At 63.8% G+C, this 21,658-nt stretch overlaps 4 protein-coding genes across 11 annotated transcripts; 2 read left to right on the top strand and 2 right to left on the bottom strand.

Moving 5' to 3' along the window:
* The first annotated feature begins 4,237 nt into the window (after positions 1–4,237).
* RAX2 (retina and anterior neural fold homeobox 2) lies at positions 4,238–7,464 on the top strand. The gene is made up of 3 exons (XM_052702245.1): positions 4,238–4,755; positions 5,376–5,626; positions 6,882–7,464. Exons 2-3 carry the CDS (start codon positions 5,384–5,386, stop codon positions 7,323–7,325), a joined length of 687 nt encoding a protein of 228 aa, XP_052558205.1. The 5' UTR covers positions 4,238–4,755; positions 5,376–5,383; the 3' UTR covers positions 7,326–7,464.
* LOC128090134 (mucosa-associated lymphoid tissue lymphoma translocation protein 1-like) lies at positions 5,389–14,483 on the bottom strand. Of its 8 annotated transcripts, XM_052702214.1 has the most exons (18): positions 14,045–14,483; positions 13,799–13,960; positions 13,525–13,691; positions 12,719–12,849; positions 12,489–12,642; positions 12,091–12,269; positions 11,886–11,982; positions 11,729–11,776; positions 11,624–11,659; positions 11,313–11,516; positions 11,011–11,188; positions 10,816–10,890; positions 10,350–10,477; positions 10,131–10,277; positions 9,779–9,936; positions 9,560–9,694; positions 9,400–9,474; positions 7,544–8,197 (listed from the first exon to the last, which is right to left on the bottom strand). In XM_052702214.1, exons 2-18 carry the CDS (start codon positions 13,933–13,935, stop codon positions 8,018–8,020), a joined length of 2,229 nt encoding a protein of 742 aa, XP_052558174.1. In that variant the 5' UTR covers positions 13,936–13,960; positions 14,045–14,483; the 3' UTR covers positions 7,544–8,017. The 8 variants fall into 8 exon arrangements, with proteins under 8 accessions (XP_052558176.1, XP_052558175.1, XP_052558171.1 ...); XM_052702216.1 differs by lacking the exon at positions 7,544–8,197 and adding an exon at positions 5,389–5,924 and having other exon boundaries at positions 9,400–9,471; positions 11,624–11,776; XM_052702215.1 differs by lacking the exon at positions 7,544–8,197 and adding an exon at positions 5,390–5,924 and having other exon boundaries at positions 11,624–11,776.
* Positions 14,484–14,586: 103 nt separating this feature from the next.
* Positions 14,587–15,720, bottom strand: MRPL54 (mitochondrial ribosomal protein L54). The gene is made up of 3 exons (XM_052702248.1): positions 15,580–15,720; positions 15,003–15,159; positions 14,587–14,842 (listed from the first exon to the last, which is right to left on the bottom strand). Exons 1-3 carry the CDS (start codon positions 15,653–15,655, stop codon positions 14,710–14,712), a joined length of 366 nt encoding a protein of 121 aa, XP_052558208.1. The 5' UTR covers positions 15,656–15,720; the 3' UTR covers positions 14,587–14,709.
* Positions 15,721–15,829: 109 nt separating this feature from the next.
* On the top strand, positions 15,830–21,455 carry APBA3 (amyloid beta precursor protein binding family A member 3). The gene is made up of 10 exons (XM_052702218.1): positions 15,830–17,104; positions 17,405–17,444; positions 17,893–18,038; positions 18,141–18,227; positions 18,500–18,658; positions 18,969–19,148; positions 19,313–19,525; positions 19,745–19,864; positions 20,229–20,369; positions 20,509–21,455. The coding sequence occupies exons 1-10, from the start codon at positions 16,178–16,180 to the stop codon at positions 20,578–20,580; spliced, it is 2,085 nt and encodes a 694-aa protein (XP_052558178.1). The 5' UTR covers positions 15,830–16,177; the 3' UTR covers positions 20,581–21,455.
* The last annotated feature ends 203 nt before the right edge of the window (positions 21,456–21,658 follow it).

Raw genomic sequence — 21,658 nt, 5'->3', positions numbered from 1 at the left:
CTCCGCCTGCACATCCCCATCCCACGCAGTGCCAACCCCCAGAGCTGGGTCGCACCGTAGGCTTTTCCCCACCCCACACACAGCCCCACGCCCGCAGTCTCACCGCCCCGACCCACGCCTGCACCCCGCAGGCTCCACAGGGGGGAGCGTCCCCACCCGGGGGTCCCCTCTGCCCCCCCTCTCCCACTGCAGGCTCAGCAGCACCGTGGGCTTAAACGCCGCCGCGCGGGCGACCGCCGGAAGGCTGCAGGCTGCTGAGATCATAATACCTGCCTATTTTAGGGAGGTCTAATCTGCCTGAATCGCCTGTCCCCAGGGACTAAGCTCCCTGAACCCGTGCAAAATGCACCGCCAGGGCCCCAAACGCCACCGCCTGATGGAGCCGGGCCGGACTCACGCTGCGTTCACATGAAAGGAGGGCCGCGCTCACCGCCCCCGGGCTCCCAGCACCAGGGCCATCTGCTCCTGAAAGGCCTGTGGGGCCTGGGGGATCTGTGGGGCCTGTGGGGCCTGTAGGGTGTGTGGGGCCTACAGGGCGTATGGGGCCAGCAGGGCCTGTGGGGCCTGTGGGGCCTGCAGGGTCTGTGGGGCCTACAGGGCACATAGGGTCTACAGGGCCTGTGGGGCATACAGTGACTGTGGGTTCTGTGGAGCCTGCAGGGCCTGTGGGGCTTACAGTGCCTGTGGGTTCTGTGGGTCCCGTGGGGGCTGTGGGTTCTCTAGGGCCTGTGGGGCCTGCAGGGCCTGTAGGGCCTGTGGCTGCTGTGGGTTCTGTGAGGCCTGTGGGTTCTCTGGGGCTTATGGGGCCTGAAGGTTCTGTGGGGCTCGTGGATTTTGTGTGACCCGTGGGTTCTGTGGGGCCTTTGGGGCCTTTGAGGCCTGTGGGTTCTGTGTGGCCAGTGGGATGTGTGGAGCTTGTGGGGCCTGAGGAGTGTATGGGGCCTGTGGGGCGTGTGCCCGTGGCAGTGGGGCGGAACCCAGCGCTGCTGGGTTGGGAGTTGCACCGCAGCTCCCAGCTGCCCCAGCCACAGCAGCAGGGTTGTGGGGTGGGGGCCTTGACCTCCGTGTGCTGCTGTGGCAGCGTCTGCTGAAGCCCCCAGGCCTGGCGCTGTGCCCCACCGCCCCCAGCGCCCTGCTGTCCCCGCTGCGCAGCCCTCCTGCAGAACTTCTCCCCTTCGGACACAAAATCAACCTGAGCCAAACAGGACACGGCTGCACGGCCCCCGGCCCCTTTGTGGGGCAGCCCAGTCCCACCCCACATCCCCGCCATCCCCCTTGACTGGGTGCCGGGACGGCGGCCCTCGGGTCCCCATCTCCCCACGCTCCCCACGGGGCGCCCGGCACCAGCTGGGATCCGGGTCAGGACCCTCTCCCAGGTCTCCCCAGCTAATCGCCCTGCCCCCCCGCCGCCCCCACGTTGCCACCTGTGCCTCCTCACCCTTTTGGGGTCACCCTTTGCCACCCGCCCGCCCGCCCCGGGCCTCTTAATGAACTAAAAAAGTGACAAATCCCCGGCAGAGCTGGTCACGTGCGGCCAGCGGCCCCCGGCCCCGACCCCCGCCCCGGCCCCACCGCCCCGGTAAGCTGACGCAGCGTCTCTAAGCGTTAGCAGCTTTGCCCGCTAATAGGATTAGGGAGGTTTAAAACTGTCATTTGAGTGAACTAAACCCCCTGATACTCTGCATTGCACCTTCTTAACCAATTTGCCTTCAATTAGGGTAATTGGGAAACTAGCAAAGAAGTATAGCATTAATATTTTAAAGTGATGAAGCGATTACGGGCCTTGGACGAGGAAGCAAATCAATTTGCTATCTGCTCCTAAAAGGCAATTATAATCATTTGTCAAATCAGCCTGCTGGCCTCCCCCGCCCGTGTGAGCCAACACCTTAAGGCGGTTTAGCGGGGCCAGCTCCGCACACACGGCCCTGGTGGGTAAATCCAAATCCGGGCAGCTGGGGCGGCTGCGCCCGCGCCGAAAACCAACCCACGGGTGGTCCTGGTTCCTGTGGGCACACGGCGCTTTTGGGGGGGATCTCTCCGCTCTGAGCCACTTTGGAGCTCTTGGTGTCTGCGAGAGGTGCTGGGGTTGGGGGTCTTCCTGGGGCAGCTCTGCGCTCTGTGTCCCCATGGTGCTGTTGGGAAGTCAGCGGAGCAGGGGATCGGGGTCTTCTTGCTGCATCGCGGCGGCGCAGGCACAAGGTGCTCATTGGGATCCATGTAATTGGGATCCATCTCGTTGGGATCCGGGATCCCAGACTGGGAACGTCCCCACCGCCCTATGGCAGCGCGGGGGGATGAAGGCTCACAGTGCAGCACCACCAGCAGTGACACGCAGTGGCTCTGGGTCTGCGCTGTGTTCAGGCAGAGGCACTTCTGTGGGTCAGTACAGTGCCTGGCGGTGATCAAAGCCCCACGGTGACGTTCAGCATCTGAAAGGGGAACCGTGCTATGGAGAGGATGGGGGTGGGAGGAAGCCGAAACAGTGGCCAAGGGCTGCTGCGTTGGCAGGTGACAGGAAGAGGGTTTTGGGGGAAAGTAAAACGGAGTGGGAGGCAGAAAGGGGAATCCTGGTGGGCAGCACAGGCACCCAGACAGGAGGAGACACCATCGCAACGCTCCGGGCCCCCAGCGGGGCAATGTTTCTGTCCCACAGCCCTACAGGCGTGGGGCTGCCTGCACTGTGGATCCACATCCCGCAGCCCATGGCCAGACCCCATGGACGGCCCCACGGTGTGTCCCCATGCTCTGTCCCATGCCCAACGCTTGTCCCTGCTCTTAGTCCCCACACCTGTTCCTCTCTGTCTGCACCCATGGCTGATGTGACACACACAGATGGCTCCAGAGCTGGTTCCCAAAGCTGGTACCCATGGTTGGTCCTGAGTTGATCCCCGTGCCTGGTGTGACATCCACAGCTGATCCCACAGATGGTCCCCAAGCTGCTCCCCACACTCGAGACTGCTCTCTATGCCCATTCCCCACACAAGGTGTGACACCTTTGGCCAGTCCCTACTGCTGGCCCCCATCCCTGGTGTGATGACATCCATAGCTGGTCCCATTGCTGCACCCCATGCCCACTCCCCACACGTGGTGCAATGTCTACAGCTTGTTCCCATGCCTGGTGTGACTTCCGTGCTTGCTGTGACATCCCTAGCTGCTACTACAGCTGGACCCCACGCTCATTTGCCATTCTCGGTGCGACATCCCAAGATGGTGCCATCACTGGTCCCCATGCCTGACGTGGCATCCACAGCTGATCCCACTGATGGTCCCCAGGCTGGTTCCAATGCCTGGAGTGACATCCACAGCTGACCCCTTGCTAGTCCCCACGCTTGATGTGACATCCAAAGGCTGTCCCATTGCTCGACCCCATACCCACTGCCCATGCTCGGTGTGACATCCACAGCTGATCCCATCGCTGGTCCCCATGCCCACTCCTCATGCCTGGTTTGACTTCCACAGCTGATCCCATCGATGGTCTCCAAGCCGGTCCCACTGCCTGCTGTGACACCCAGCATCCCAAAGGACCCCACACGCTGCCATGAGGCCACCCCACCACCTCCACTGGGGGACGCAGCCCCCATGGCATCCCCAGCACAGCCCCATTCCCGGCGGCGCGGCGCTGGCAAAGCCGAAGGAAATTGTTTCTCTCCCTCCCCCCCCCTCCCCCCCCCGCCTTTCTTCTCCTCGCCCCGTGTTTCTAATTCTTTTTCCTCTCCCATAATGAGGGGATTACAAGGAAAACTCCAGCAGGACGCCTTTGTGGGGAGACAATCCGAGCGGGGAAGGCAGCGCGGGGCTTTGTGCGCCCACAGCCCCCCCGGCCCGCCCGGCGCTGGGGGGACATTTAGAGCAATTACTTGTCCAGAAAGTAACTGTCAATCATTCTTAAAGGGGAAGGCCTCCAATTAATAACCTCGTCTTAATCCTTTGGACTCATTTCCAATCTGCGGGGCCTTGGTGACATCTGCAACACTAAATAAAGATTCTCCCGAGCCTTAGCGCGGCGGTTCTGTGACAAATAAGAAGACTAGAGGCAACTTTGGCTGCCAAGCTGCAAGATTGGTGAGGTTGAGCCGCTTGTTTGGTTCCCAGGAGGGACCGGCAAAGTTAAATACTCCTGGAAAAGCCGCGTCGGGCCCAGCAGGTAACGCCGTTTTACGGGAATTTGGGAGAAAGTGCCAGGGGAGGAGGACAGAGCGGAGCTGGGGTGGGCACAGAGCTGTGAGGACGTGGGGGAGGACGGTGGGTGTCCCCAAACCGCCCCACTGGGCATCCCGGCTGCCCTCCGATCCCCAAAGGGAGCAGCAGCCACTGTCCCAAAAGCTCCTGCAGGACACGGAGTGCAGAGCCCAGCACGCGGGGTGTGGGGACACCGATGGCCTCCGCAGCTGGAGGGGCTGCCTGCTGTGCCTGCTGTGCCCAGCGGGGCGGTAGGGCTGCAGGGGGACGCGGTGCCATGGGGATGCGATGTGACGGCGCTGGGGACGAGGCGGGCGGCAGCAGGGCGGCAGCGGGGCAGCAAGCACCCATCCCACAGGGTGGTTTCTCTCTTCTTCCTGTTTTCTTGGGGCCTCCTTTCCTTCTGGATGGGTTTGGGGCTGTGGGGGCCATCTCATACACAGCCCTGGCCCTCACCCCACTGCCCCGACCTTCCCTGTCCCCGCTCGTCCCCATCCCTCTCACCCTGTGGGGTCCCGCACCGCTCACCCCTCTCCCCTCTCCTTGCAGGTGTGGAGCTGCGCAAATGAGAAGCGGGTAAGCGTGAGTGGGATGGCAGAGGGGGTCCCCAACCCTCCCCCAGCCCCCAGCCCCAACAGTGACAACAGGGCACGGCACCCCGAGGCTGCAGCACCCACACCCCACCAGAACCCACGGGGCTGGGAGGCGCCACCCAGAGCTGCACGCACATGGAGCACACTGCAGGCACTGCGTGCCCTGAGCACAGAAGCACTGCAGACAGCGCTGTGCCTGCAGGTTGTGCATGCACTGCACTGCACTCCTTGTGCCACGCACACTGCACGTGCACTGCGCTCACCGTGCCCCACACATTGCATGTGCTGCAGGGCAGGCATTGCATGGTGGGCACCGCACACCGGGCTCTGCACACACACTGCTCATTCCGCATGCTCTGGCCCTGCCATGGGGGTTGGAGTGGGGTCCTGCAGTTTCAAGGGACGGAGTGTGGGAGTGGGGAGGGGGGATGGATCTGGCCCGCTCAGGTCAGCTCTGAGTGGTATTCAGAGCTGCTGGCCCTATAAAGTCCCCACGGAAGTGCCACAGGGACGGCCCGTCTCCTGTCCGTCCGCTCATCCGGATGGAATTCGTGGGATGATCTGCTGTCCCCACACCCCCTGACCCCCCACCACCCCTCGCAGGTGCCGAGATGTTCCTCAATAAGTGTGAGGGGGAGCTGGGCGAGCTGCGGAAGCCGGGGGACGGCGAGGAGACGCCTCCAGCTGCTGCCGAGGAGGAGCAGCCCAAGAAGAAGCACCGGCGGAACCGCACCACCTTCACCACCTACCAGCTGCACGAGCTGGAGAGAGCCTTCGAGAAGTCCCACTACCCCGACGTGTACAGCCGAGAGGAGCTGGCCATGAAGGTCAACCTGCCCGAGGTCCGCGTGCAGGTAGGGGCGGCTCTACGCCTTCGTTTCCCCATCGCCCGAGGCACGAGCTCAGCGTAGGTGCTTGGGGCTGCATCTTGCCCTGGTTCCGTAGGAAGGGTGACAACCCACAGCAGCTCCTCACCACTGTCAGCTCCTCAGGGCCAGGAAAGCCCTGAGATTCTCATGGATTCAGGATTTTAGGTTTCCTGGAGCCGGGGCACGGGGTGGTTTGGCACAAAGCTCTGCTCTGCGTGGAGGCTCAGCCTGGAGCAGACCCTGCTGCCAGCACAGGCAGCGACAGCCCTTCCAGTCACCGGGTCTGAAAGAGCAACAAAAGGAGAGAAAGCCAAATAGAGCAGGAGTGACAAAAGAACAGGGATCGCTGGAGCCGCGGGGGACACAGCGCGTGGGGCACCATTCTCAGGACACCCCGAGGGGACACAGCACAGGGGGCCTGGAGCACCCCGTGTGGGGCACCCTGCATGGGGCACCCCGCGTGGGATACGGCACAACGGGGCGCCCTGCATGGGGCACCCTGCACGGGGCACAGCGTGTGGGGCACCCCACTGAGAACGCGGCACAGGGGGGACACTCTGTGTGGGCCGTGTCACATAGAACAGCCTTCATGGACACAGCAGATGGGGCATCTTGCACAGGACGCGGCACACGGGTCACCCTATGCGGGGCGCTGAATCTCAGAATCATTAAGGTTGGACAGACCACTAAGATCAGCCAGTCCAGCCACCAGCCCGTGCCCACTGTCACTGTGTCGCCACCACGTGTGGGGCACGACGGATGGAGCACCTTATATGGGGCACAGCACGCGGGACATCTTACATAGGACATGGCATCCTACAAAGGATACAACATGTGGGGCGCCCTACAAGGGACACCCTAATGGGACAAAGCTCATGGGGTGTCTTGCATAGGGCATCTTGCATAGGACGTGGCACAGGGGTCACCCTACAAAGGATACAACATGTGGGGCGCCCTACAAGGGACCCCCTACATGGGACAAAGCTCATGGGGCGTCTTGCATAGGGCATGGCATGAAGGTCAACCAACAGGGGATAGAACACATGGGACACCCTACAATGGCGCTCTACGTGGAACAGAGCACGTGGGGCATCTTGTGTAGGACATCTTGCATAGGACATTGCACAGGGATCACCCAACAGGAGGCACAGCACACGGGGCACCCCTGAGGAGCACGTTGAGAGGGACAACGTAGCCACGGGGCACACACCGCTGGGTCACTTTCACTGTACCCCGACAGGTCTGGTTCCAGAACCGCCGAGCCAAGTGGAGGCGGCAGGAGAAGATGGAGGCCAGCTCCATGAAGCTCCACGACACCCCCATGCTGTCCTTCAACCGGCCGCCCATGACGGCCAACGTGGGGCCCATGAGCAACTCCCTCCCGCTCGACCCGTGGCTGACGTCGCCCATCTCCAGTGCCACCCCTGTGCACAGCATCCCCGGCTTCATGGGAGCCCCCCAGGCCCTGCAGCCCCCCTACGGAGGGCACTCCTTCCTCAACACCCCCCCGGCCATGGCTCAGGGCATGCAGCCCATGGCCCCCGCGCCCTACCAGTGCGGCACCCCCTTTGTGGACAAGTACCCGCTGGAGGACGTCGACCAGAGGAGCTCCAGCATCGCCTCGCTCCGCATGAAAGCCAAGGAGCACATTCAGACCATCGACAAGACCTGGCAGCCCATTTGATGAACGCTCCCCACTGCTCCCAACCCGACGGGGCGCTCGGCAGGACCGGAGCAGGGAGGTGACCCCCCCCGATGCAGCAGCATGGACAGTGGCTGGGGGCACCCAGCAGCCGCCCCGGTGCGGCCCGCAGGACCTGGGGAAATCCCCGCACCCCTTTATTATTATTACCACCATCAAGAATTTCTTTTTGGTTTTTTTCTTTTTCCTTTTTTTATGCACAAACAGAAACGCTCTAGTTTCGTAGGGAACAACCAGGGGCTGTTGTTTTTTCAGCCGCGTTGGGTGCGCTGTGGGAGATGGGCGCGCGGTGGGTAAGGAGAAGAGCGGGACGCGGTGCTCCGCTCGGCGATGGGGAAACCCACTTCAGCATCACCCACCGCCTGCCTCTGCGGGGAAACGCTGCCGTCCCCACACATGGGTGACCGAATCCCAGCCCGCGTCCCGCCTGCTTGTCAGGGGGAATCTGCTCCGCCGTCACTCCGGCCCTAATTGCTCTCCAGCGGTGCCAGTGGCACAAAGCTGCCGTAATTGCTGGGCAGAAGCGGGGGGGCTCAGCCCCAATGGGGCCAGCGGGGTCCCGATAGGAGCGCGGACGGAAGGGCGGCGGTGCTGAGATGCCCCACGATGGCACCGGGGACGGCGTGCGGTCGGCAACGTTGGGGCAACAAGGGGACGATGGCACACGTGGGGCTTCAGGGTTCCAAACGTGGAACGTTTTGGGGCAGATGGGGTCGGTTGGGGCCAAACACGGGGCAGAGCTGCACCCGTTGGCCACGGTGGCATCGGGGTCTCCTGCTGACACCGTCCGGGCCGCGCGCTGACCCCGTGGGGACCCGGCTCCTCGTCCCCGTCCCCCGGCTGCTGCTGCTCATCTGCTTCGTTAGCGATAATTAAACCTTTAACAACCCATTAAACGCATAATCGATGCTCCCCCGGCCCCCCAGCCCAGCTAATGGGCCACGGGCAGAGGCGTGCTCGGCGCGGGAGATAATGAAGCAACGGCTGTGGAAGTAATGGGGTTTGATCCGGGGGACGGGACGCGCTGAATGGGGGCTGCGCCTTTCGCATGACATAATGGCAGAGGTTGGCGCCGACCCCGCCGCGACGCCCGGGCGGCCCTCGGCCAACAAAGGGCGGGTGGCGGGGAGGGGGCTGCCCCATAGCCCACCCTAATTGGGTCGAGGGGCCCCGACCGCCGCCCCACGGCGTTGGCGCACAGCAGCGAGGGCCCCCGGCTCCCTTCATCGGAGCAGAAAGGCGTTCTTCCTCCTCCCCACCCCACATTTCAATCATCCCCCAAAATCTTCACCCCACGGCCTTGCGGGAGCTCTCCACTCCTCCCCTCCCAGCCCCCCCCAGTGGGATTTGCCCCCTAATCTGCTTATTTCTCTCTATTTCTCCTAGGCCTGAATGAGCCCAATCCCGCCCCGGTGCGACGCCTTGCTGAGCTGCAGCACCCGGCCCTGCCCCCTGCCCACCCCACAGCTGCCGGGGCACATGGGGGGCTGTGGTGTCCATATGGGGTGGCGCTGCCCTGTGAGGATACATGAGACTGGCATTGCTCTGTATATGGGGTGGAACCTCCCCGTATATGGGGTTCATTGCTCTGCTAAGGGACACGGAGCTGACACTGTCCTGAATATGGGGTGGCTGTGTACTGTGAATAGGGTGACACAGCTTTGTGTACGGGGTGGCCCTGCGCTGCACATGGGGTGACCCAGCTTTGTGTATGGGGAGGCACCGCGCTGTGCGTGGGGTGGCACAGCCCTGTATGTGGGGTGATGCTGCTCTGCGTATGGGGTGGCACAGCCCTGCCTACAATGGGATGGCAGTGCCCTGCACATAGGGTGACACTGCTCTCTATATGGGGTGCCAGTGCCCCATACACAGACGTGCCCCCTTACACCCCATGCGATCCATGCACCTGGGGGCTCAGGTTCTCCTCGGGGCTGTTCCCCCAGCTGCCGGGGGGCGATGCGGACAGGGGGCTGCCGGACCCCCCCGAGGCGGGCGGCGTGCCGGGGTCCCGGGGGCTCAGATTGAGCTTGGCAATGAGCGGCCGCCCCACACTCACCGCCCGCCGCTCCTCCACAAAGTCGGCCACGCCGCGGTAGCGGAACTGCAGGCACACGGTGAAGGTCAGCTCCTGCTGCAGGGCACAGCAATGTGGGCACAGGGGGGCTTCACATGACCCCCCTTCCCCCCCCGTGCACCCGGTGTGGCACAGCTCTTACCTGCAATCTCTGCAGCCCACAGAGGCGGCTGTAGAGGCAGCAGGACGGACAGGTGAGGCTCCAGGTGGGCACCAAGGGGCTGCCCAGCTCCTCGGGGCTCTCCCTGTTGGTGTACTTCAGGTCCACGTCCAGCTCCTGCCATGGGGGATTTCAGGTTAGAGGAAGGCAGCGTGGGAGCCCCCCAGCCCAAGTGCTGCCCCTCCAGGGGTGCCACCCCACCTCGGGGAGGTCGGTGAGCTTGGCCACGCACTCAGTGATGTCCCCAGGGGCGGCCAGGATGCGGGTGTAGATGATCATGATGTTGGAGAACTCAGCAGCAAAGCCCAGCTGCACGGTGACACCGCAGTCAAAGCGGAGGTGGCGACTCTCTGGGAGGACTGCAGGGACAGCGAGCAACTTGGTGACACCACTTTGGTCCCTGCCAGCACTTGGGCTGACACTGGAGGTGACACTTGAGGCGGCCCCAACGCGAAGCCGGGGTGCATTGGAGACGCCGCGTGCCGCCGTCCCGTGCCTCGGCGCTGCCCCCTCCGTGCCCCCACCCGCTGGGGGACGCAGCAGTGGCACACACCGTGAGCCTTGGCCCACTGCAGGTTCCTGGCAGAGGTCTCAGCCCGTCCCAAGGAGCGGATGGGGTCGGTCAGCGCCCGCCTCTCCGACAGGTTACTGCGCAGCTCCAGCGCCTGGCGGCCCCGCGTCAGCTCCAGCGTGCCCATGTCTGCAGGGCCGGGCACAGCGTGGGCTCAGCGGGGGATTTTGGCCCCTCCAAGCCCCGCTGCGCAGCACTCACCCTCGGCCACCTTGTCCAGCAGCACCGTGATCTTCTCGTCCTCCAGCAGCCAGCGCTTGAGGAAGGTGACAAAGACACCATTGGAGAGTTCGCCCTGGCTCAGCTCATAGGCTTCGGCATCCGCGCATCTGTGGGGATGGGGAGGGTGGGTTAAGGTGCTGGGAGCCTCACCTGTGCTGCAGGAATCCCACTGGGGTGGGGCGTCCTCAACCCAAATCCCTGCAATCCAGGTGAGCTTCGGTGCTCTGAGCCCTTGGGTGTTGCCTGGTGCAGCCATGAGCATCTCCAACCCCATAAAGGACGGCATCCCCGGGAGCCCGGAGCGGTGCCATGGAGTCACAGCATATCCACACATCAGGGAAAAATGCCAATAGGGCTGAGATATCAGAACCCGACCCCATTCCTGCCCCAGGGGGTTGTGTCCTCCTGGCCCCACAGAAAGGAGGGTGCACGAGAGGGGACCCACGTGGCGTAGCCGAAGACGATGTTGGCCGTCACCTCCAGCGCCCCGACCTGCGGGAGGACGTCATCATTGAGGTTCCTGCGAGAGAAGGGCTGCTGAGAGCTGTGGGGCCCCGTGGGGGTGCCACCCAAAAAGGTCACAGGTGGGGGGCGCGGGGACCCCTCACTCCATGCCCCCGTAGGTGGGACGTGGGGTCACCTCTTGCGGCACATGTCGAGCAGGAAGATGTTGAGGCCGGTGCGGCGCCGCTGCATGCGCTGCAGCACGTGCTGCACACACAGGCAGTGGGCGGAGGTGTAGGAGCCGGGCGCGTCGATGGGCACCATGAAGCTGGTGCCAAAGTTCTCGTAGCCGTGTCCAGCATAGTACAGCAATCCTGGTGGGAGGGGGGATGGTGGCACGTCTCACCCCAACTCGCGCGTCCCCAAGCCCCACGGCTCTGCCCTGCCGCCCCAAAGCCCACCCCTGGGAGCCCCGCAGCCCCCCAGGAGCTGCCCCACCGTAGACCCCTTTGTCGAGGAGCAGCAGGAACTCATCGACTGCCATCTGCATCTCATCCCGGCGCAGGTCCAGCAGCGACACCACCTTGAAGTCGAGCTGCCGCAGCAGCGCGCTGAGCGCGTGCACATCCACCATGGGCGCCCGCAGGTCTTTGTGGTGCAGGTAGTGCATGTTGCCCACCAGCAGTGCCACTTTGTCGGTGGCTGCAGGGACAGAGGGGGACACAGAGGGACTCTCACGCTGTCCCCAGCGCCCCACATTGCATTGCATCCCCCGCAGGGTCCCCTGCCCCTCCTGGATGGGATCTCACCATACAGCTGGTCGGGGCTGCCGGGCTCCGGGGAGTCTGCAAAGAGAGAGATGGTGGCAACGGCCCCGAGCACAGCGATGGGACAGTGCCACCACCTGCACCTACCTCCATCCCCTTCCTGCCAGGGGGCTCCGGAGGCAAAGAGCCGCGGGCCTGGGCAGCACAAAGTGGGGTCAGGAGGGAGCAGTTATGGGACTGCGGGGCTTTGCAGCACCCAGGGTACTGTAGGGTGGGGAGCAGGAGATGCAGAGGTCACCCTCACCGATCTCCACATCCACTTCCTGGCTCCACAGCTCATGGAAGAGGTTGAACACACGACAGGAGTACGTGCCCCGCTCAGCTGTCGTCACCAGCTGCACCTGCAGGGGATGGAGAGCTGGGACCACCGTGCCACCCCATGCTGTGCCACCCCATGCCCTGCTGCCCCATGCCGTGCCACGCAGTGCCAGACAAGGGCTCTACAGCACCTGGAGCCGTGGTCCTCGTGCACCCTCCACGGGGCGCCGGTTCCTGAACCACTGGTACTGCGGCGGTGGGTTCCCCAGGGCTCTGCACTCCAGCACCAGAGGGTCCCCCTCGGCCAGGCGGCACGGCTGTGGCTGCTGCAGGATCTGCAGCCCCGCCATGCTGGGGCAGTAACCGCTGGCTGTGGATGGGAAGGGCGGCAGATCGGCACCTGGCCGTGGCAGGGGTGCTCCCAGCTGGCCTCAGCTCCACAGTGCCCTGCAGGAGCCGTTCCCAGCCCCAGGGGTCAGTGATGCCCTACAGGAGCAACTCATACCCCATGTGTGAGCAGCGCCCTACAGGAGCCATTCCTGGCCCCACGGGTGAGCAGTGCCCCACGAACGCAGACCCCAGAGCCCACCTGATTCGGGGCTGCGGCTCCTCTCCACTTGGATGTGAGCCCACCTGGAGAAGGCAAAGGCAGCCCCGCAGCTCACACGGCAGATGTACCACTGGGGCAGTCCTGGAGGTGCAGCCGTGTCGACCACCAGCTCCGGGGCTGTGGCTCCAGGCACCTACAGCATCGGGGAGCCGGGCTCAGGATGCTGACTCCCACCAGCGCAGGTGCCAGGGAGGGGATGTGGGCCTCACCTCCTGCTTACCACAAAACCACTGGTAGGTGAGCCCCGGTGGGCCGGCGGCCCAGCAGGTCAGGGACACCCGCGTCCCCTCTGCCACCACCTGTGACTCCGGCTGCACCGTGATGCGAATCACGTCGTGGACTGTAGAAGAGCCCAGGCTGGCTGAGAGCTCTGCCCCACTACACCCCAGCCTGCCCCATTCCATCCATCCCATCCCACTTCAGTGTCACCCTATGGCATCCCAGCCTGTATCACTGCATTCTGTCCCAGTTGGCCCCATCCCATCCTGTGCTGTTTCACTTCAGCCCATCCCACTGCATCCCAGCCCATCACACTTTGTCCCACCACACTCTGCCCTGTCCCAGCCCAGCCTGTCCACACCTCACCGACCCTCTTCCCATCCCATCCCAACACTCTCTTCCCTTCTAACCTACTCTACTGCACCCATCTCCCATCCCTTCCCATCCCATCCGTTCGATCCCATCCTATTCCATCCCATCTCATCTACCCTACTGCATCCATCCCATCCTTTCCCTTGCAAATCTATTCCACCCACCCATCCCATCCATCCCATCTCATTCCATCCCATCCCTCCAATTCCGACCTATTCCATCCCATCCCACCCACCCAATTGCACCCTTCTCATCCCATTCCACCATGCTGCATTCACCCAATCCAATCCCACCCCACCCATCCTGCTGCACCCATCACAGCCCATCTCACCTCCCCACTGCCACTCCACCAGCAGGATGAGCCCCTCACCTCCCCGCCTTCCCCCTGCTGACCCCCTCGGCCCCCAGGTGACACCATCCCTACCAGCACTGTTGAGGAGCTGGCAGGCCTGCGTGTGCCCCATCCTGTGCAGGCAGCCCCACAGGTACCGGAGGCTGCACTCACGCTCAGCCAGGAGCTGCAGGAGGCTCTGTGTGGGGCTGCCGAGGGGCTCCAGCACCTTCAGCGAGCACATCTCCAGCTCCTCCTCACTGTGAGGGACAGCGGGGACACAACAGGGCAGATGTGGCCACAACAGGGGCGTGGGGGGGAGCGCTGGGGGGGCACGGGGTCCATCCCACGGTCCCCCCATCCCTACCTGCACTTGAAGCGTTTCTCTGCCCCGGCCACCTCGGCCAGCTTGCGCCAGCCCCGGCTGGCTGTGTCCAGGAGCTCACAGAGCTGGGCCACCACCTCCTCTCCCAGCGAGCTGATGGACAAGCTCCAGTCCCCCATCCTGCCCCACGGCTGCTGCCTCTGGCTGCGAGGGGACAGGGTACCAGCAGGAGATGGCAGCACAAGAGGGAGAGGAGGGGATGGAGTCCAAAAGGTGCAGAGAACTCACCTCCAGGTGCTGAGTGTGCCCGGAGCCGCCAGCACCCAGCTCAGCACACCCTGAGCCCCGCGCAGAGGAAATGGGGGTTAGGAACAAAAGCGGCCCCACGCTGCAGCACTTCTGCTTTCCTCTGCCACTTCCTGCCCTGCAGAGCGACGCGGCCCTCAGGGAACCTGCAAAGCCCCACCCTGAGGCGGCAGCAGCCCCCCTCATCCACCACACAGTGCAGTAGGGCCAGCGCTGGGCTACGCCAGGCCGAAGGCAACGGGGAGGGGATTGGGACCCCTCCTGCCCACCCTCCTCGGGGACACGGTGACCTCAGTCGAGTCACTCTCACCCCAAAGCCGCTGCCCTCCCACCCATCCCCACCACAGCAGCACGCTGGCAGAAGGAGTGGGACCCGATGGGCTGCCACAGGTCCTGCTGCCAGCAATAAACAGAAATACCCACTGTGGAAAAAGCCCCAAGAAATGACAGCCTCAATCCTCCCCCAGCGCTGTGCAGGAGGGGATGAGCACACTGAGCACACAGGGCTCCTGGTTACGCCACAGTTTCTGTGAGAGGCCTCAGCTGAGATTTATTGTCAGTCTATAGTGAGAAGATGGGACTGGCAGTGGGAGCTGCCCCAGAGTCGGCCACGCCAACACCAACACCTGCTGCCTCATCACAGCCCCTCACAGCTTCCTGCTCTTCTTCAGCTTGTTGCGCTGCCACGAGTTGTACTTCCGCAGGCGCCTCCAGTACTCAAGGGATTCGGGGTCCATCTCCTCCAGCTTCTTGGGGGGACCCAGGTGGATCTGGAACAGCCTGGGGGCAAACAGAGCAGGCGAGGCTGCGGTGGGGGAGGCAAAGAGTAGCTCCTGGGATCACAGAGCTGCTACAGTTGGAGGGGAGCTTTGAAGGCCGCATCTCCCCCACCCTCGGGACCCCCAGCCGGGACGCAGCGCTCTGGGTGAGCCCCACATACCACTCAGGGTACTCAGAGTCAGGCTTCAGGGCCACCTCAGGGCTGTCCTTCAGGTAATTGACCCCCACGGCGTAGTTGGCCAACTTGACGGGGTCTGTGCACACCTCCGGCCCCTTCAGCTGCTCCTTCGGAGTGCTCTTCCCCTTCACCTTCACACCTGGGGGAGTGGACACGGGGATGTGAGGGGGTGTGGGCAGCTGGGGGCATGGGGCCGGAAGCTTTGGGACAGAAATAGGAGGTGGGAATGGGACACTGGAATGGGGTGAGGGAAAAGGACCCAACTGGGGCACAGAATGGGATATGGGAATAAAATATGGGTACATGACATGGGAATGGGACCCAACTGGGACACGGGAATGGGGCACGGGATGGGATGTGGGCACAGGCCGTGGGAAAAGGACCCAACTACAACACGGGATCGGGATCCGGGAACAGAACCCAGGAACGAGACGCGGGGATGGGGCTCTGTAACGGGACCCGGCTGGGAGATGGGAACGGGACACGGGGCAGGGCCCAGCCGGTACACAGGAACGGGACTGGGATCGGGGCCCGGGCTCCAGACCCATCCCGGCCTCACCCGGTTTCTTGGCGTAGCCGCGGGCCGGGCCGGGCCGCACGGCGCTCACCGCCCTCAGCAGCAGCCGGGCGGCCATGGCGGCCGCGGGACACGCCGGGACAACTGCGGAGCGCGCATGCGCGGCGGCCGCGCCCGGAAGTGGCTGCTGGGCGGGCCCGGAAGTGGACGCTGCAGCGCCCGGAAGTGGGGGGGTGGTGGCGCCCGGAAGTCGCCGCGGGGTCGGCCCGCTCCGTAAGTCCCGTCCTGACCCGTTCCGTTCCGTTCCGCTCCGCTCGGGCCCGGCCGGACCGCGGCGCCTCCAGGCAGCGAGTGGCGGCTGGAGGCCGGAGGGACGACGGGAACCCCGGCCCTGGAACCCCGCGTGTTCCTCCGCGGCCCTTCCTCAGGCCCCCCCCAAGCTGCCCTGCGGCCCCTTCGTGACCCTTTGCGGCCCGCCCCGCGAGCACGGCTGTGCGCCCCCCCTGTGCCCCTTCCTGACCCCTCTCTGCTCCCACCTTGACCCCCAACCGCCCGCTTTCTCGTTCCCCCCCCTTTCCCTCCCCTATGCCTGCCCTCCCCCGTGCTCCCTCCCCGTCTCCCCCCGACCTGCCTGTTCCCTATGGAGAGCGCCATGGATTTCCAGCCGGCCCCCGATCTGCCAGCCATGGACACAGAAGAAGGGCAGCGCGGTGCCTCCCGACCCACTGCAGCCGAGGAGCAGCTGGAGGGGCCCACCTTCAGCAGCACCGCTGTGGATCAGCAGAGAAGTCCGGAGCCTGGATCGGGGCCTGCTTCAGCCATGAACCTTAACGGTGGGGATGAACAAAGCGGGCTTTGCAGGAACTCAGGAAGAGAGATGGAAGAGGAGGTGGTGACCACTGGACCACGGGGCTCCACGGACTGGAGGCCGAGAGCTGGGAGCACCTCCCAGGATACGGGACCCCCCCGCACCCCCAGCAGTGGCACCATGGAGCTGGACGAGGCGCCTGAGGAGGAGCCCTCGGAGATGCAGGGTCTGCTGGCCCAGCTGGAGACCCTCAGCCCCAGTCTGTGCGACGCCCCCGACACGGCCCCTGTGGCAGGCAAGCAGGGCTATGCAGAGTGCCGGGGTGAGTGCCAGCCCTGCCCGCTGCACGTGGCCACAGGCAGGGGCCTGGCTGTGCATCCCTGCTGTGCGCAGCACTCGCCCCGCTCGCGGCCCTGCCACGGCTTGCTCTTTGCTGAGGCCGACCGGGAGGACCTGCTGAACCTCCTGTGCTACGAGGGGGGGTTGTCCGAGGCCGACACTGAGACACCCCTCACCCACTCTGAAGTCCTGACCGGGACCAAGCTGGAGATGCTGCAGACGCCTGAGGAACGCACTGCTGCTGATGGGCCGGGTGGTTTGGAGGAAAGACCTTCTGGAGGCTGGATTTGTGGAGATGGGCTCAGTGAGGACAAACCCACCTGCGAGGGCAGTCGAGACAGCTCGCCAGAGCCAGCCTGGGCAGAATTGTCTCCTGCTGTGACCCCAGAGAAGAAGCGGCCGCCACAAAGCAGTGTGACCGTGAGTGCAGACGCACGGCCGTGGTCCCCTTCGCTCTCCTTCCTTGGGGGATTTTTTGGGCAGGGGGGAGTGAGGGGAGGCGTTTCCCTGGGTCTTGTGGGACATTGTGGCAGTAGGGGAGAGCACACTTACTTGCTCTGGGCCGTGCTGTCCTGACTGTGAGGGGAGGGTTGTGCCTGTCTGATTGCTGGGGGAAGCCAGTGGGTCTAAACAGCCCCACAGCCCTGGCACCCTGTGCCCTTGCTCCTCTGGTGCTCCCCAGGCTCCCAGCCAGCGCTTCACTCTTTTGTTGCTTTGCAGAACAAGGAATCCCCCTCCTCCTGCCTGGCCTTCAAAGAAGGTGAGTTGTTTCTCTGCTTGAACTGGGAGTCTTAACCCACCGCTGCCTCCTCTGACCTGAGCATTGGGGTGCCTGGAGGAGTCCAGCTCTGCACCCAGAAGAGTCTCCCAGGGCAGAGGCATTGCTGCCACTTATTGGGAAACGTGGCTGCAGATTTGGGGTGGCTGGTTTGCTCACAGTTTGCGCACAGCTGGGCATGAAGAAGATTCAGGAATCCTGTGGGGTGCCCAGGTTTGGAAAGAGAAAAAGGAGGGCTCTCTAGAGGAAGGGGAGACAGCCCAAGGGGGCTCTCCAGGGGAAGGGGGGTGCAGCCCAAGGGTCAGCATTGGTTCCCCTGTTATGCCAGGAGCACATCTCTGAAGCGCTGAGCCACTTCCTCACATACAGAGCACAGCTAACAGGTGGCAGGAGGAAACCAGCCCCTGCTTTAGCCCTCCCAGTCTCTCAGTTCCAGGCCCCTGTGACCCAGAGGATCTGCTGGACGGTGTGATTTTTGGGGCAAAGTACCTGGGCTCCACACAGCTGGTTTCAGAGAGGAACCCTCCTACCAGCGTCCGCATGGCACAGGCACAGGAGGCTGTGGACAGAATCAAGGTGCAGGGAGGGGGACGTCCTGACCTCCTGCGGGTGCTGGGCAGCATTTTGTTGCAGGGCAGGGATCCAGCAGCGACTTCATTGAGCTGCTTTGCTCTGCAGGCACCAGAGGGAGAATCCCAACCCATGACAGAGGTGGATCTGTTTGTCTCCACGCAGAGGATCAAGGTGCTGACAGCTGACACACAGGTGAGCAGGGATTGTGCCTGCGTGGCCTTGGGGCTGCTGAGACCTTCCTGCCGGCTGTGGGATCTTCTCTGCCTGCCGCGATGGGGGGGTCGTGCCCAGGGATGGCCAGGGGCAGCAGCAGCTGGGAGGAGCTGTCACTCAGAGCGATGCCATCTGGCAGAGTGGGATCTGAAGCAGTGAGCCTGCATCCTCCTGGCGTGCAGCAGCGCCCGGCTGGCTCGTGTGCTGCATGGAGGGGAGGGCTGAAGGTCTGTGCTGTGTTCCCTTGCCAGGAGGCCATGATGGATCACTCCCTGCAGACCATCTCCTACATCGCCGACATCGGCTCCCTGGTGGTGCTCATGGCACGCCGCAAGCTGCCTCGGAGGGCAGAGGCGGCGGAGGAGAAGCGGCTCTACAAGATGATCTGCCACGTTTTCCACTCGGCTGATGTGAGTGGGAGCGAGCCCTGAGGGAGGGGGGACTGCTGGGGGCTCCTGGACCCATCCTGCTGCAGGACAGCTTGGCATCGCTGTGCTGGGGCACAAAGAGTGGGAGCCCGGGCAGCTCTGCTGTGTAGAGTGGCCCAGTGAGAAAAAGAGGGGTGCGGTACTGGGAAGGGGCAGGAAGGGGCAGGGTGCCCTGCAGCTCCCAGGCCGTCTGTGCTGGACTGGGACCTGTTTGACCTGGGACTGAGCTGCTGGGACCAGTTTGGTGGTCAGGCCGTGGCCCTGAGCACAAATGTCCCCCGTCCGTCCCCAGGCCCAGATCATCGCTCAGGCCATCGGGCAGGCATTTGGTGTGGCCTACCAGCGCTTCCTGGAGGCCAACAGCATCGACCCAAGTGAGCTGAGCCCTCGCCAGTACAGCCGTGCCCTTGAGGACCAGGAGCAGCACAATGCAGAGCTGACCCACTTCTCCCGGCAGGAGAACTGCAAGGATGTAAGAGCTGCTTTGGAGGGGTGGGGACAGCGTGGGGTCCCCACTGAGAGGCTGAGATGCTCCCTACCAACCTAGGCCCTATCCCAGCTCGCTCTGAGCCCGGTACCCCTGTGCAGGGGATGTGGCACACGCCCCAGCTCCCCATCCCGGTCCCCCCTCCTCAGGTTTGCATCCGGAAGCAGAAGGGGGAGATTCTGGGCATCGCCATCGTGGAGTCGGGCTGGGGCTCCATCCTGCCCACCGTTGTCATCGCCAACCTGATGCACGGGGGCCCTGCAGAGAGGTCGGGTGAGCTGAGCATCGGGGACCGCCTCATGTCCATCAATGGGACGAGCCTGGTGGGGCTGCCCCTCACCACCTGCCAGAGCATCATCCGGGTGAGCTGGGGCCGGGCCTGGGGGGCTCCCTGCTCTGCTAGAGATGGGAAACAGCCTGGTGGTGTCTGGGGTGTCAGTGATGATGGGGCAGAGGGGCAGGAGGGCCTGTACCCATCCCGTGCTGATCCTCAGCCTTCCCTTGAGCAACACAGCTCTGTCCTCTCTCAACCCCTCCAAGTGACTCTCCAGAGTCTGACACATCCCCCCCTCGCTTTCCAGGAACTGAAGCACCAGACAGAGGTGATGCTGAACATAGTGCACTGCTCCCCCGTCACCACAGCGGTCATCCGGCGCCCCGACTCCAAGTACCAGCTGGGCTTCTGCGTGGAGAACGGTGTGGTGAGTGCTGTGGGGTGGGAGCAGAGCCAGGGCTGCCCGGGGTTTCTTCCACCTGCCTGGCAGAGGGACTTGCAGCCCTGGCTGTGCCTGCGCAGACGGGCCTTCAGCACTGATAGTTTCTGAGGTTTCACAGGGCTCTGTGCCACGGTGGAAGGTTCCTCGTTGCTCTCCCACAGTGCTGTTGTTTGGGTTTGTCTCCTTGGTGCTCGTCAACTGTTTGCTTTGGGGGTGGTGGCTCCTGGCTCCCTTGGCGTGTCCTTGGTGCCATTTGTCGCAGTCCTTGCTGGAGAAGCAGGGCTCAGGGCGGTGGTTGTTCCCGGCCGTGGGACGTGAGCACGGCTCACCAGCATTCCTTGTTGCCCAGATCTGCAGCCTGATGCGCGGGGGCATCGCTGAGAAGGGCGGCATCCGTGTGGGGCACCGCATCATCGAGATCAACGGGCAGAGCGTGGTGGCCACACCTCACGAGAAGATCATCCAGATCCTCACGCAGGCGGTCAGCGAGGTGAGCAGAGCAGCAGGGTGGGCGCCTGCCCCCGCGCTCCCATGGCTGCAGACGGCGCGGGCCGGGCTCGGGGTCCTCGTCCTGACAGCCTCCAGCCTGGAGCTGCCATCTCCCAGCTGATCTGAGCGTCTCTGTGCAGGTCCACATCAAGACCATGCCAGCCTCCACCTACCGCCTGCTGACGGGGCAGGAGCAGCCCGTCTTCCTCTGAGTGCTGCCTGGGCCCAGCTGTCGCTGCACGCCCCTGGGGGCCACCGCTCTGCCTGCTGCCCCTGCGCTGCCACCAGAGCCCTCTGGCCCCCGCAGGGCCTCATCCTGCTCACTTTCAGTTGGACTCGGGGTGCGATAGGAAGCTTTGGGCTGATGCTCAGCTTGAGCAGCGTTAGGGCCCGCAGCGACCCTTCTCCACATCCATTCGCCCCTCTCTGCCTCAGTGCCTGCACAGTGCTGCCCCCTGCTCCTTAAGGTCCCTCTCCTTGGCCTGGTGCTGGCAGGGGAGAGGGGACCCTGCATGAAAGGCCGCCCCCTTTTCCATCACTACGGATCGTGCTTTCACACTCACCAAAGGTGCCTTTTCCCAGGTGGAGCTGGAACTGTGCTCCAGGGGCTCATCCCAGGCAGTCCTGAGCAGCTCTGCCTCTGCACCCTGAGGTGTGGCTGTACACTGGCACCCCAAGGGAGAGCCAGCAGCCCCCAGACTCAGCCTTAAGGGCAGCAGCACCCTCAGCACCCGCTCCTCCTCCTCAGCTTTGCCAGGGGCCTGCTGGGCTGCAAACAACACCTTGTTGGCCCTGTTGCACTGAGCTGGGAAACTACCTCTGCTTCCTCAGCACTGCCTTGAACCGTTCTGCGTGCACAGTGGTACCCCTCAGGGCTGTTCCTTTGTGCAACCAAAGGGAACACGGCGTTGCCACGTCTCACAGAGCTTGGGGATGTGAACCCCACAGACCTGCCTGCAGCTGAGGGCTCCGTGGGGATGCGTTGTTCACAAGGGGACAGCTGGGACCCTTTGCCCAAGGTAGCCTGTCACAACTTTGCCTGTGTGGTTGGTTGATGTAAAAAATAAAAGTTTGGGGCAATGCTGAAGGCTGCATCTCACCCTGCTGGGCTGCAGCTGAGGAAGTTCAGCTCAAGGGATGCAGCCCTGAGCCACTGCAGTGCCAGACATCAGCCCAAGGCTGCTGCCCTCAGGAGGGTCCTGCGCTGGTGCTTACAAGCTGAAGGCTGAGGGCCCTGGCCATGGAAGGGCGTGGATCCCAGCAAGGCTGCCCTGCTGCACCTCTGCCCTG

Source organism: Tympanuchus pallidicinctus, unplaced genomic scaffold, assembly GCF_026119805.1.
Source record: "Tympanuchus pallidicinctus isolate F22 unplaced genomic scaffold, pur_lepc_1.0 scaffold43, whole genome shotgun sequence".
Classification (NCBI taxonomy): domain Eukaryota; kingdom Metazoa; phylum Chordata; class Aves; order Galliformes; family Phasianidae; genus Tympanuchus; species Tympanuchus pallidicinctus.
The sequence above is the reverse complement of the archived record's forward strand: the minus strand, read 5'-3'. Positions and strand labels throughout refer to the sequence as shown.